Below are 15076 nucleotides of genomic sequence, written 5' to 3'. Positions count from 1 at the left end.
GTACATACATATTTACTATTTAATACATTCGAATATACAAAAGTTAATAAATATTTTTGTTTTCTCCAACAGGAACTTGAAGAATCGATAGATTTAGCAACTCAGGCTATAGCACAGAAACCTAATAGCTATGAAGGCTATTATGCCAGAGCAAAAGCACGCATGGAACATGGAGATCTAAACGAGGCTCTGGTCGATGCCAACGAAGCCATGCAAAAGGCCGCTCAAACTGGAGTCTTAAGCGATGTAGTCGAAGTTCTAAAACGTATACAAGCTGAGCTACTGACACGCATAACAAATGAGGGACGTAATCAAACCTCTTCATCTTCGTCTGGTTACGAAGTGTGCAGTGGTGGCGTTGGAGGTAGTGGTGGAATGGGTGCTGCAGCTAATTGTACCAATGGTGCCTTAGAATCTCAACACGAGATAACTGATTTGTAGAGTTCTATAGATTTATGTTGTTTCTAATTTAAATTTTAAGAATTATTGAAAAGTTTAACTAAAATAAACCAGAATTTATAAATTTTAATATGCTCTTATACATATATTTTTTTTTTGCGCAATTTGTATTTATTTTATATTTTGTCTTAATTTTAATTTAATTTAAATTATAATAAATTATTTTACTTGATAATATGCTATAGTTTCTTATAATGTTTAATTAGTTGGAATAATCTTTTTTTTAATATTATATTATTATTATAATTATATTTAAATTAAAAAGTTTTTCAATATTACATCATACATCGTAATGGATAAGACAAATAATACATTAATTTTATAAAATTTTCTTTGTATGTATATTTTTAGAAAAGTGCAAAAAAATTGCATGTAAAAAAGAAAATAAACAAACATTTTAATATTATAGTGGGGTCTAGTTTTACATCAATTATTCTAATAAGTATAGGTATGTATGTATGTATAAATATTTATGTTAGTCGTTTGATTATAGACAAATACTTAAAACAGCATTTTGTATAGCTAATGCCCGTAATTTCCACAAATAGAGCTTAGTTGCTTATGGAGTACAAATATTTGGTAATTTTTACCCGTAGACATTGAACTGAAATTAATGTCAAGTTACCTTTTAAGTAAATTTATCTGCTTGCTATGTTACACCGTAGACATCTAGGTATTTGTTGAAATTACGGAGAAATGTAAAAGTGTATAAATATTTTAATTTCATATATTTTCAATGTACGTCTGAAATTGTTTAACCTAGATTCCTTAGTTCTTTTTGTTGTGTTCCAATTGTTCTGCAGTTGTCATCTGGTTATTTACAAGTGGTACCAGTACTTGCAAATAGGGTTCATAATCAGGTGCTGAAAATAATAATGTTAAAGTCAGTTAAATTGTTATTTTAAAATCTTTTTTATCTAAACTGTGATACTTGAATTTAACAGATGTTATTTTTGATCTTAAAGCTCGGTATTCTGTTTGAATTCAGGTAAAAAAAATATTCCAAAATCTACTTTAAAAAACTATCAATGAAATCGCTGTGAAATTTATATTAAAGTTAGTACCTAAGGTAACATAGAGACGAGACGTAATTGTCAAAAACATAAGTCTGTTGTCAAAAACCTAACTCTTACTACACAAGTCGATACTTTTTGATAAACATTACAGAGTTTTATAAAAATGTTTAAATTTTATTATATTTTCAATACCAAACATATGGAATAAAAATACATACATAGAACGGAAGATGAAAGAAAATTAAACAAAATTGCACTTTTTTCAAAGCAGATAATCTGCACGCCCAAGGCGAATTCATAGGAAAATGGCGTGTTTGGTATATAAGAAATCAATAGAGACTTAGAAGTATTACTTGAATTTGTACTTACTTATTGTAAGGACATATTTAGTAAATAAATACATAAAATAACTTTGAAAATTTTTAACTTATATAAATTCATTCATTGAAATGTATTGTGGAGGGATAAGCTAGTTCCGATAAGATATTCGCTGGTTACATAAGCCTGCTCATCAGGAAACATTTACCAAAAATTTAGGAAAACTACAAATATCTTACTGAAAACTCCTTAAACTCCTTAAATAAGCCTCACAAAAAATATTTTGTGTAAATTTTCCAAAACTATCCTTTAACAGCGTTTTATTCCCATCGAAAGTGGAATTATTTCTGCATTCCAAATTAATTGGGAATGAAATCACTTTGAGTTCTATGAAAAAAATTGAATTAAAATTTTTTTATAAATCAAAAACTATTAAAATCAACAGATTTATTCGATATTTCGGGAATTAACAAAATCAAAATGAATTCGAAGAAGCTAAAACCATTGCGAACGAAATGTCTAACAAGTCTGATATTTAAAGACTTTTAATTTATATGAAAATTAATTAAAATGATTTCAAAGAATATAGAAACAATTAATTAGACAGGTCAACAGTATAAAAAAGGGTTCATTAACCACTATATAGATAGATTTGATGCATCATGGTTACCTAAGTACAAAAATGGTAAATTTTTTAATTCTATGGATAGATTTTTTTTCTAAAATGGAGAATTTTTTTAGATGTTTCTCAACATAATTTTTGATGGTCCGATATTATTGAAGTAAACTTAGAAAAGTTCAAATTTACATAACCTTCAATCTGTTTATTTATTGCGTTTTAATCGGTTCAGTAGTTTCGGAGTTATAATATTGTAACAAAAATTTTAACAAAACACATGTAAAATGTACACCCAAAGTACACGCTTGTACGCACTTAAACTTTTCTGAAAATAAGCGAATTCACTTAATTGTGAATAAATTCGAAATATCGATTTTTATGATCGATATTTCTTTTTGTTCCTATTACATGTGGCTTTGCGATAAAGCAATAAATCTAAACAATTCCTGCCGTTTTTGATTTTTCATGATTTTTTCAAACAAAAAAAATGGATATTTTTACATAAAAAATATATTTTTTGCTTCAATTTATTATTATAACTCCGAAACTACTGAGCCGATTAAAACGCAATATATATGTGAAAATTTGTACATAGCATGGGAAAATGTTTTCAATATTCAATCAATCGAAAGAAGAAGATTAACTACTCAATTTTATGTACATATATCAAACAAAAAAGTTAAATTTTGTGAAAATGAACGAATTCATTTAATTGTGAATAAATTCGAAAAGAATCAATCGATTTTTATCTTCGATATCTCATTTTGTTGCTATTATATGCGGCTTTGCGGAGTAATAAACCTGAACATTTTTCGATTTTTCATGAGTTTTGTAAATAACAAAAATTTGCTATTTTCACTTAAAAAATATATTTTTTGCTTCAATTTATTATTATAACTCCGAAACTACTGATCCGATTCAAACGTAATTTTTTTTTTAATTTTTTTTAAAAAAAAACAAACACAAACTGCTAAGCGTTTTGCTTGTCTCCAGATACAACCTCAGAAAAAATTCACAATTTTAGAAAAAAAAATTAAAAAAATCTAAATAATATTTGTATTACTGGAACCACAATACATCAAAATTGTGTAGTGGTTTAAAAAGCCTCTAAACTTTTTCGATTTTGTTGCCCTGTGTTATTTACACACATAAAAGAATGGAATGCATTTAATTTTAGAATACTCAAATGTAAGTTGTTTGTGAACATATGTCTGAAGATCTTAAAACTTTATAATAATAAACAAAAAAGTCGGCTTAGGCCTACTTACTTTGTTCCAATAACGTTTCCAAATCATCAGCATGTTCTAGCGTTGGTATATCAGCGTTAGTTGATTCTTTTAAAAGTACACAAATTTCCTTAGAAGCCTTAAGTAAAAACAGAGGTACGTGCATATTCGACAATTCTTTGTTTAACGAACCAATTCCACGAGCAGCAGTAAAATCGAAATCTGTTAAAAATAAATAAAATTTATTACTCACAAGAACTCGCATTTCAATATATTCATACAAACCATCAACATTTGAACAATCTAATATCACAGGTGCTGAGCCATGGGTATTTATGGCCTTTGATATGCCTGTACGTACCCATTCGGTAGCTGGAAAATACAAAGAACTGTGTTTGGGTCGTATCAACAAATATGAAATGCCATGAGCAGTCTAAGGGAAAAATGGAGAGGAGAGAAAATTACATTTTAATAAATTTAATAGTATATGAATATTAAATATATGTACCAGAGCTGTAAATGAATCACTCATTTTTGAATTAATTCGCGAATCATTCACACAAAAAAATGAATTGAATGAAATTTGAGTCAATTCAAATGAATTTCGTAAAAATGAATTGCAATTCGTTTCCAATTCAAATGAATTGAATTGATTTTGAATTAATTCAAATGAATTTGGTAAAAATGAATTGCAATTCGTTTCCTATTCAAATGAATTGAATTGATTTTGAATTAATTCAATTCATTTACAATTCATTTGAATTGAATTGATTTGGAATTAATTCAAACGAATTAGAAAAAAAATTAGCAATTCATTTCCAACTCCGACGCGAAATTCGCAGCATATTTAGCAGATTCTTCAATGTCATTAAGTATGCAGTATAATTAATCGACGGTTAAAAAGTCTTCCTTTAAATATAATGCGCCGTTACCATCGTCAGCTGGTGTTGAAAGATTATTTTCGTACGCCTCTATTCTAAACATCCCTAAACGTGGATTTCTTTCAGATGATAATTTTGAAAAGCTATTGTTGTTTAAGGTGAATGATGCATTCTAATTAAATCTAATTAGCCTTATTTATGAAACTCAATTGTGTTTTGAACTACATACATTGTTATTTTTCCTGATTTTTGATTATTTTTGGAAGATAGTTTTATTTTTTTGAAATAAATATAATATAAATATTAGCAAAAAGTTTGTTGTTGGGTGGTCGTGGGTCACAAAATTTCAAAAATTATTAATTGCTTCTTGAATATTAAATGTCGTTCAGTGTATTTCAAAATAAAAATCAGTTCTTCTTGAAGAAATAAACTCCAAACACCATGTTTTCGTATACAGGACAAGGCTTTTCAATTTTTGTACTGGATATTTTCATTTTGGTAGGAGAAATCTTTCATTCCCCCTAGAGATCTGCTCTTGAATTTGATTGATTGCAACTCATTTTTGAATCATTCATTTGAATTGCTAATTCTTTTTTCTAATTCATTTGAATTAATTCAAAATCAATTCAATTCAAATGAATTGTAAATGAATTGCAACTCATTTTTACAAATTCATTTGAATTGAAAATGAATTGAAATTCATTTCTGCCTAATTCGTTTGAATTGATTCAAATTTCATTCAATTCATTTTTCCAATTCAATGAATTAATTCAAAATTTAGCTAATTCATAATGAATTAAAATCAAAAAAGAATGATTCATTTACAGCTCTGATATGTACTACCTTTAATTTTTCAACAGCAAGCACAGGACGCGCTACTCTGTATACCAGAAATGCTACATCGGTGCCCACGCCCAAAAGCAAACCAATTTCTACGCCCACAGCCAAACTTATCACAAATGTTATGGCTCCGGGTAATAACTCACGGCGGCTACAACGCCACAAAGGTTTGATTACCTTTAATATTAAAAAAATTCCTTTAAGGAATGATTTATTTAAGTTGAAAAATGAAATTGCTCACCTCAAACTCAATCATAAATATAACAGCCGATATAATAACAGCACTTAATGAGGCTTTGGGTATATATTGAAAATATGGTGCCAATAGGCCCAAAGCCAATAGCACCAAAGCACTAGTATAGAAGCCACCAATAGGTGTCCTCACACCACTGGCATGATTCACAGCACTGCGAGAAAATGATCCGGTTACAGGTATCGACGAAAAGAATGAGCCGAATATATTACTTAGGGAAAGACCTACAAGTTCTCGTGTTGGCGAGAGACCAGCTCCACCAAAAGCTTTCGAAATGGCCACATTACCCAGCACGGCAATTATTGGCAATACAATCATTGAGGGGCCCAATTCCTCTAACATATCTTTGTAGTTTTGCTTCACCACAGTACCGTTTACACCTAATATTGTCGTTTCAAATTTGGGTATTTGAAAATCTGGTAGTCCTGATTTAACGGTGCCCGTTAAAATAAATGGGCAGGTATCCATACTATCACAAGTGTAGTAAGCAATTGTGCTGGCAATTAAAACGATTAAAGCATTGCGACCTGTAGCAATGATCCAAATAAAGCTTTTAAGGAATGTTTGGCCATTGGAAATTTTTAAGTCTTTTAGTTTCTGAAATAATAAAAGGTGTATAAATAGAAGATTATAAAAATTAATTCTAAAAGCAATACCCTTAATAATAATAGAATGGTAATGGCAGTTACGCCCAGTGTAAAATCGCCCACTCGTATTTTATCTAAATTCATAAAAACTGATTTCATAGTGTTGAGAAAACCGGAACCAGAGCCTCCTCGCAGGCCCAAAAGACCCTAAATGGAAATAAGAGTAGTTTCATTAAACAATTTTATTTAATTATTTTTATTCAAAAACAGTACCTTTAATTGAGATGTTCCTATAATAACAGCTGTGGCTGAAGTAAAACCTACTGTAACGGGCAGCGAAATCAAATCCACCAAAGCGCCTAAAAGTATGCATTATTTAAAATAAAGTATTATCACCAGTAAATAATTACTTACCCAATCTTAACAAAGCCATTAATAACTCCACAATACCCGATATTAAACACAACATTATGGCATATGCGGGACCAGAATCTAAACCAAAACTTGTATGACGACTGGTCATTAAAGCCAATAGAGCAGTAGGACCTATTGTCACTTGGCGACAGCTGCCCAAAAATGCATAAACAATGCCACCCATAAATGCAGAATACAAACCATACTGAAAATTTAAGAGCATTTACTAATTAAGACAATCTTTAATTACTCCGCAAATAAATACTCACTTGTGGCTCCAGGCCAGCTAAAGTGGCATAAGCTAAACCTTGAGGCAGCACTGTCAGGCCCACAGTTATACCAGCTATCAAATCCGATACCGCATCTTGACCTGTATAGCCCTTAAGCCATTTAAGTCCCGGCAATATACGATATGCAATTTTAGTGTGGCTCATAATGGTTTTATTTGGAGTTGCTGCTACTCTAAAATTAGATTTAATTCAATTTAATTTAGATTTATACATTTTGTTTGTACTCATATCAATATACAAATACAATGAATGCGTCTTTTGTTAAGAACTTTAACAATGAAGAGGATATTGTAAATTGTGCATGGCAATTTTTATAATTTAAAAAAAAAATAATTAAACTCAATCACGATCATGTTGAATTTACGCACTTTGTGGAGAATGATGAATACATACACAATAAATGGCTGTATTTATAGAAATAATTTAATGAAAATAAATAAATAAATATGATAGATACTTTAAAAATAAATATTAGCAATAATAACAATATTATATTAAAATATACATTTAAAATCATAATGCTGTAAAAACTTTTTTCACAGTCCTCACGTCATTCGCATGATACACAGAGAAAATTTCCCGAATATGTATATGGTTAAATCCCAGAAAATTCTCACAAATGAAACTGACTTATACTAACAAATATTTCAAAAATAGCGAATTTTAATAAATGATGTTTACACTATTGCTTTAAGGACACTTTAAAAACTAAATTACTATTCTCCATTTTCGATTTTTTTAAATATCTGTTCATCTGTTTGTGCTTTGGCATTTTATACTTAGGTTTAACTCACTAATGATGCTCAGTTAAACCAAGATTATATAGTAAACAAGTAAGAGAGATATTCGGGTTAAAAAATATTTTTTCCGATTTTGAACCATTGTAGGGCCAACTTACTATGGTCTTATATGGCGCTACGAACAAAGTCCCCAAACCGAAAATGAATTAAAACCCCAAAATTTGGGAATGCAAAAAGTTTTTAGTATGCGAACTTTATCTCAAAGCAAAACAACTTTTCTGAGCGAAACCAATTTTTGATACACACCAGAGGAGGAAACCGTTGCGCCCAGCCGAAGGCCGTCTATGCAAAACAACCGTTTTGAACGAAGCCAGTTTTTGATACACCCCAGAGGAGAAAACCTTTGCATCCAGCCAAAGGCCGGCAATATAATAAACTTCAAAGAAAAATTTTAGTAAGCACAATGTAAAACCCAACAAAAATAGAATAACTCCTAATATGAAGATATTATCTCTTCACGGTACCGTGAACTAACTCCTCTAACAAATTTCGGGGATTTATTTAATTTTCAGAATTTGGGGAGTACATTCATTATGAATTAAGTCCCCAATTTGAGAAATGAAATAACTCCCCAAAAAATGAACTAAGTTCTTAAATTTCGTTGTTGGTTTTCTCTATATACAATTTTGGGGCCTAAATTAATTTTCGGTTTGGGGACTTTGTTCATTGGGGACTTCGTTCGTAGCGCCGTCTTATATACAGTGAATGTCACTTAAAATCGTACACCATCGTAGTCAAATTTTATTCATTAGTTTTAGAAAGTTGATGTTTTGGAAATATTTTAAAATGCTATTTTTATATTGTGTGTGCTATTACCTATCAGAAAAGTGGGTATAATTTTAATTGCCCTTATCCACAAATAAAAAAATTGGGTAAGACTGTCAGTGACCAGAATATCAACGCTTCATTTAAAATCGTAAAGGCACTAAAAAATAGCAAATGATACACTACAAAGTATTAGGATTATTTAATATTAACATTTTTTTTAATTTTTAAAGTTTTAATTATAATTTAATATAAATGTACGAATTTAAGTGAAATATGAATTTTGTGATGTTCTTTAATTTTCATCAATATTTTTTTAAGGAATTGAGGTTTTGTTAACTTTTCTATTGAAACACATATTTTTTGTTCCAATTAATAAAATGACTTTTAATTTTTTATATAATCACCTATTATTGCCTGTATAATTTCATAATATTTAAAAAAAAAATATGTTGTACGATTTTGAGTGACACTCACTGTACGTCGTTGCAAAGGTCTTTGAAATATTGTCTATATTAATGACTTCGTAACCAGATATGTATATGTAGGCCAAAAATAGTTAAAAAATCGAGGTTGTGCTGGATTTTTCCTTATATCTCAGCCATTTGTGGACCGATTTTTTCGATTTTAAATAGCAACCGAGCTGGAAGAATATTGATGTATAAATCGAGTATGTAAGTTATTATGACTGACAGACAGATGGACATGACTTAATCGACTCCGCTATCTATAAGGATCCAGAATATATATACTTTATAGGGTCGGAAAATTATATTGTGGAAATTACAAACGGAATGACAAACTTATATATACCCTTTTCACGAAGGTGAAGGGTATAATAAACAATAAGTGAGAAACACAATTTTTAGTTTAATCTATGTTTAAACGAAGAATATAGATTATCTTTATCCCAGAAACTAGCTCTAAGTGTGAGGCACAACCAAAGCGATGATTGGCAAATGTATGCGAAAATCGTTTGTTTTATGAAAATTAATTTAAATACATAATTTGACACCGATATCGACTCAGAATCACTTTCAGATATAAGAAACTACACAAATTTCGCTTCAAATAAGTTTTATATATACGGAAGTCGAGTCAAGTGATTTTACGATGATCGCTAGATAATTAGTTATAGCTCCCATATAATTCCCGCTTTCGAAAATCGATTTAACGAGCATAAATCTCTTAACCCTTTCGCGACGGAGTTTTATTTAGAGAACTAATATATATATGGTAAACATGTTTGCATATTCTTAAAGATGTGGAAAAAATATTATGTTCTGCATACTCAGGCATCATGAAATCGTCCTTTTATCCTGGGACATATAATCCCAATAAGATTTTTTCGTGGGACATATAATCCCAATCAGTGTTCTTGATGGGTGATTCGAAATTAAAAAATGAATAAAACAATATTATTAAATTTAGATGAAAGTACATATTTAATTGCTTATTTATAGCATTTTATAAATGTAATTATGGATTTAATTTGTGGAATGGTCCATATCATATCATCTTTGTACTCTTTTCGATATTAAATGAAGACCAGTATGCTCTACTGGCATACTGGTCTAATAAAATAAAAATTGAGAAATTCGAGAAATATTTGGACCCTCTGATATCAAAAAACTTGTGCAAGGTGGTTAAAAATTTTGAAAATTTAATTTTCAAATATGAATATCTCCTAAGCTATAAGAGATAATTGATAGATACGATTAGTTGTAATTTTGTTGGAAATCGAAATCCAAACGAGGGGACCCAAAGTGACCTAATTTGGGATCCTTAGGCCGTGTCTTTGTCCATGAGGTCCAAACTCAAAACTTTTACTCGACAAGACTTCATCTTTGCGCATGTCAAATTTCGTTTAAATTGGACTAAGCGTTTAGAATTACAGATATATATTTTTTCTATACTACTATGCGGCCTACTTCCAAACTGCTCAAATTTCAACAATGTTGAGAAATTAATTTTCAAGCTGCATGAATATGCTGACTGTACCGTTATGTTTTTACTCAAATATTATAATGAACTCTTAAACATGATTTAGGTTTTATTTAGATACGTATTTGCATTTGAAAATAGCTGGGACATATTATCCTAGTAGTCCCGAAAGGGTTAAAAATGTTGTTGGATAAAATGTTGTGGATACCACATAAAATTCAACTGATACAATCGGTCCATAATTAGTCATAGCTCCCACATAAGGCCAATTCACGAAAATTAATCTTTCTAACTAATATTTAAATATTTTAAAAAAAACATTAGCTAACAATAAAAAGCAGGAAAATTTTACATTCTTATCAATGGATAATTAAACTAGTCTTAAGCATATATTTTTAAATTCAAAGGTAAATATCGTAAACATTTTGCTCTATTTTAGTTTCCAACAATTCATACTAAAAACAGCGTGCGATATCACACAGAACTCGTTTGCTTGAGCAGAAATATGTTTATGATTTGTATGTATATTTAGTCTCTTCTAAATAAGTTTTATTTTAGTCATAATTAAACAAAATGTATTCTCAAAAATTATACACTCGTGCAAATGATTTGCAAAACGTTTTTAGCATCAGGTTTTTAACACGTGCTGATATGAGATCATGTTTATCAAAAGAAGTAGAATTAAAGGTCTATTAAAACAATTTTGGAATACTTTATGAGTTCTTTTATAATTCTTTAATAGGGAGGGTATTATGCGGTTGTGCTGATGTTTGTTTAAAGTATACCGACCGACTCAGAATTCATATTTCACTTAGCCCCCAAATGTAAATGTCCTCCAGAAATAGGACTTTTCCGTCCTAAATTGTCCATATTGGTACATTTCCGAAATACACTAACGAAAATAAATTTTGGAAATTTAAAAAGGAATATGTTTTTGTTCATTTACTATGTATAGGGTATTATAAGGTCGGGCTTTAACTTCTATACTTTATTTGTTTTAAAAATATATTTACTTTAATTCCCCTTTACAAATTAAATTAAAATTCAATAAAAGTTTGATATATAAATACAGTGGTCGACATATGTAGGTCTACGTACGACCACAATTTTTGCCACTTTATTAGAGAAAACCCGGTAAATATAAAAATAATAAGGAAGTTTTGTTTGACATCTATTTGTTTTTGTTCTAATGTAAACTTGCAAAATTATTCATAAAAAACAATAAAAAAAACATTGACAAAAGTCTACATACGACCACAGCATGTCCTGGTTTTTTTTGAATACTAACAGATATTATTTATTAAGTCTACAGTTCAAACAATATTCAGTAACTTTGAAAACACTGGTAGAGTTAAAAACAAGCTGCGAAGTAGTCGCCCAAAGAAACTACATCGTAGATATGTAATCTTCATTTTAAAAGAAGTCAACAAAAACTCAAAAGTAAATACCACAAAATTGGCCAAAGAACTCGCAACAAGATCAGAAGTTATTGTTCATCCACGAACAATTCAAAGAACCTTATACAATAATGGTAATTAAAGCAGAACTCCTCGTAAATTAGCGAACGGATCGCATACTTCGTTTGGAATTCGCCCAAAAGCACTTTGAAAAGGACATAGAATTCTGGAAGCGAGTTTTGTTCACTGATGAGAAAGTATGGCGCAAAAAAATACAGCAATGGATTCGAAAAACTTACTCGATACAGTTAAGCATGGTGTTGGCAGTGTAATGGTTTGGGGTACTGTCGCTGCTTCTAGAGTGGGAAAGTTAGGGTGAATTCCAAAATGTATGTATGCAATGCAGTCATAACTTTATCAAGACAAAGCATGCAAACTCGTAGTTAAAATTTAAAAAAAAAACTTACCATACTGCCTGTTTTTACTTTTTCATACATTTTGCGATATGAAACATTATCAAAGTTTACACGGTTGCGTTAAGAATCGCTCGAATTTTTAAGGTAGCATTGCATACATACATTTTGGAATTCACCCTTAATGTTTATTAAGGATAATATGGAACAAAATTTGAGAGCATCCGTTGATATTTTAACTCTTGGTTAAAGTTGGATTTTTCAGCAAGATAACGATCCGAAACATTGGTCTCAAATTGTCAATGATTGGCTACTCTACCATGCCCCATGACAATTGTACACACCAACTCAAAGCCCGGACTTAAATGTTATTGAGCACGTGTGGAAAATTCTACAACGGAAGATCCGAAAACATCTTATTGCTTGTGCACCAATGTTAAAGCAGAACTGGAAAATTTAGTTGCTTCGATGCCCAGACGATTGTAGATGTGCGTGGTGTCCCAACGAAATATTGAATTTAATGAAAATTTGTATTCGCTGAAAAATGTTTATTTAGTGTACAGATAGACTTTTGTCAACATATTTTTTAATTTTTTGTGAATAAAAGTTAAATTTATTATAAATTTAGCGATATTTTTTTGTTATATTACTAAAAATGCATTTGAAATAAAACTGCATCATTACTTTTACTTATTATGGTTTAGAAGTCCGCGTGTTACGAAAATAATGGTCGTATGTAGACTTTTGTCGGTCACTGTGTACACATTACTAAATTGATAAGAAACCTGCAAATCATCAGAATAATATTTTAATGAAAAAAAAAATCAAAAATATTATTTTGATGATTTGCTTCAATTGATACTCAAAAGTCAATTATTTACTTTTATTTTAAAAGTATTTAAAAAATTTATTTTTATACTACTGAAATTTTCATTTTTATACTACTGAAATTTTCATATAAGTATATTATGTATCAATATATCAGATGTAGGATGTTATTGAAAATCAGAAAAATTGGTCCTTAAACTTTGTAATAGGTTTAAACGTGATTTCGAGCGAACAACCTATTTAGGGATCTACTTACTGATCCACCAGAGTTATCTGCAAAAATCACTATTCTGGAAGAACATTTGGAAAAATGGCCTGATCACAACCAATTTCAATAAATCAGCGATCTTAAAAATTACGAGCTGTACTTTGATCAGAAGGTTTCCATAAAATTACATCGTCAAAACGTTTAAAGGAAAGTGATACTCAGTCGAATGCTATGGGTGTTACAAAACGCCATTACAACCGAATAATAACCTTCTATTACAGCGTTGCAGGTTAAAAAATATTGTTCTGTTCTCTTTATTAAACTTCCAAAGCAAGTGAAATCACATTATAGATGTTAAAAGATTACAATGGATTCAAAGCCTCCAGAAGAATGGCTTTTTATAAAGGTTCAAAGTTCAATTTTTAGTAAGTCTGCGAAATGACCTAAATTTCAATAATATAACTTGTGGATTTGTCTTTTGGCTACAATTAATGATTTGAAAATTGTGTATTTAAAATACTTCATAAACAATTTTTAAATTTAAACAACGGTTTAAAATCAAATTTTGTATGGAAATTTTGCTTTAAAACATTAGCGGTATTCACAATGTAGAGTACTTGGCCTAGTAAAAAAGTAGAAAAGCAATTTATTGACAAACATTTCAATTTCTAATGTATTTTGTTTTTATTTTTTTGATATTGTGCTCTTTTACTACATTACCAAGCCAAGTATTCTACATTGTGAATACCGCTATTGTTTAAATTTAAAAATTGTTTATGAATATGTGGATTTAAATATAAATAGTTATTTTATTTAACATGAAACAAAATTAAATACATTACAATATAATAATATACATACATATGTCTATAAATTCCAAAGACCTATTGTGCACACAAAATAATATTAAATTAAATTACATACTTTAATAAATAATACTAGTCTAGACAAATAATATAAAAAAAATTAAAAGACGATAAAAAATGCTTACCAATTGATATGAGTTTTTAAATTATACTTAATTCAATTAAAATTTAACAATTTCTTATACGAGTAATAAATGTTTCAAATTATTTTGATTTGAAGCATAATTATTAGAATATTTAGAATAACTTATTTTATAGTTTGTAGATTTAGACCATATTTGAAATGTTTTTTTAATAATTTCTTTATTTATATTAGCACAAGTGTTTCGTTATATTAGAAAACAATAATATTTTTTTGTTAACTAATTTTTGAAAGTAAATAAATTCCTCGATCTTAAAAACACGTATTATTTATGTTAAAATATGTATGTTTAAACAAAACAAAATAATAATAGAATTTTTGTTAGAACTCAAACAGCAACAAAAAAAAATTCCGTGTGAAATGTATCGCGGACGGTTACAAACTGAATAAAGTTTAGCTGATCAATGCGTCATTCTACAGTTCTCTATAACAAATGAGTTTTTACGTACGTTTATTTATGGATGTGTGTATTTCTGTAGTTATATAAGGGTGTTCGGAAGGAAATGTGAATTAAATTTACAATTTTTAACAGGCGGTATATATTTTAATTTTATAATTCAGATTAATGGTATAAAGAAACAATCCAATTTGTAATGTCCCTAAATCCCATTAACTTCAAAATTCCTCTTAAATTATAGTGAATGATTTAATTGATCAAGTATTGTTACGAATTTGCACTTGCAATTTGAATTTAACGGTCGGTAGTAACTGCCAGCAACATTCATCGTGTTTATAAACATTTCCATCAGTAGAAGCTTCTACTTATCAACAATGTTGATAGCATGCGGTTGTTAGCATTGTTTATAAGTA

The 15076-nt window shown here is 29.3% G+C and overlaps 2 protein-coding genes across 4 annotated transcripts in view; one reads left to right on the top strand and one right to left on the bottom strand.

The window, feature by feature from the left end:
- The window catches only part of rols (rolling pebbles), a 182929-nt gene extending 182062 nt beyond the window's left edge, over positions 1 to 867 (top strand). For all 3 annotated transcript variants that reach the window (XM_065504846.1, XM_065504845.1, XM_065504847.1), the window contains one exon: positions 73 to 867. In XM_065504846.1, coding sequence (XP_065360918.1) covers positions 73 to 441 — 369 coding nt within the window. In that variant the 3' untranslated portion in view covers positions 442 to 867. The remainder of the gene's footprint in view (positions 1 to 72) is intronic.
- Positions 854 to 14427, bottom strand: LOC135954639 (sodium-independent sulfate anion transporter). The gene is made up of 10 exons (XM_065504848.1): positions 14250 to 14427; positions 6883 to 7075; positions 6614 to 6818; positions 6473 to 6558; positions 6269 to 6406; positions 5601 to 6209; positions 5363 to 5536; positions 3924 to 4071; positions 3681 to 3860; positions 854 to 1322 (listed from the first exon to the last, which is right to left on the bottom strand). The coding sequence occupies exons 2-10, from the start codon at positions 7045 to 7047 to the stop codon at positions 1228 to 1230; spliced, it is 1800 nt and encodes a 599-aa protein (XP_065360920.1). The 5' UTR covers positions 7048 to 7075; positions 14250 to 14427; the 3' UTR covers positions 854 to 1227.
- Positions 14428 to 15076: the final 649 nt, after the last annotated feature.

This window comes from Calliphora vicina, chromosome 3, assembly GCF_958450345.1.
Source record: "Calliphora vicina chromosome 3, idCalVici1.1, whole genome shotgun sequence".
NCBI lineage: Eukaryota > Metazoa > Arthropoda > Insecta > Diptera > Calliphoridae > Calliphora > Calliphora vicina.
Note: the sequence above shows the minus strand (reverse complement) of the source record. Positions and strands in the feature narration are given on the sequence as shown.

What these genes read in the sequence shown, in the direction of transcription:
- LOC135954639 (XM_065504848.1), bottom strand. Translation starts at nt 7,047, where the DNA reads ATGAGCCACACTAAAATTGCATATCGTATATTGCCGGGACTTAAATGG. An exon ending in TAGGAACATCTCAATTAAAG is followed by an intron (nt 6,407 to 6,472) that starts GTACTGTTTTTG and finishes ATTTCCATTTAG; the next exon opens with GGTCTTTTGGGCCTGCGAGG. An exon ending in TATTTATGATTGAGTTTGAG is followed by an intron (nt 5,537 to 5,600) that starts GTGAGCAATTTC and finishes TTAATATTAAAG; the next exon opens with GTAATCAAACCTTTGTGGCG.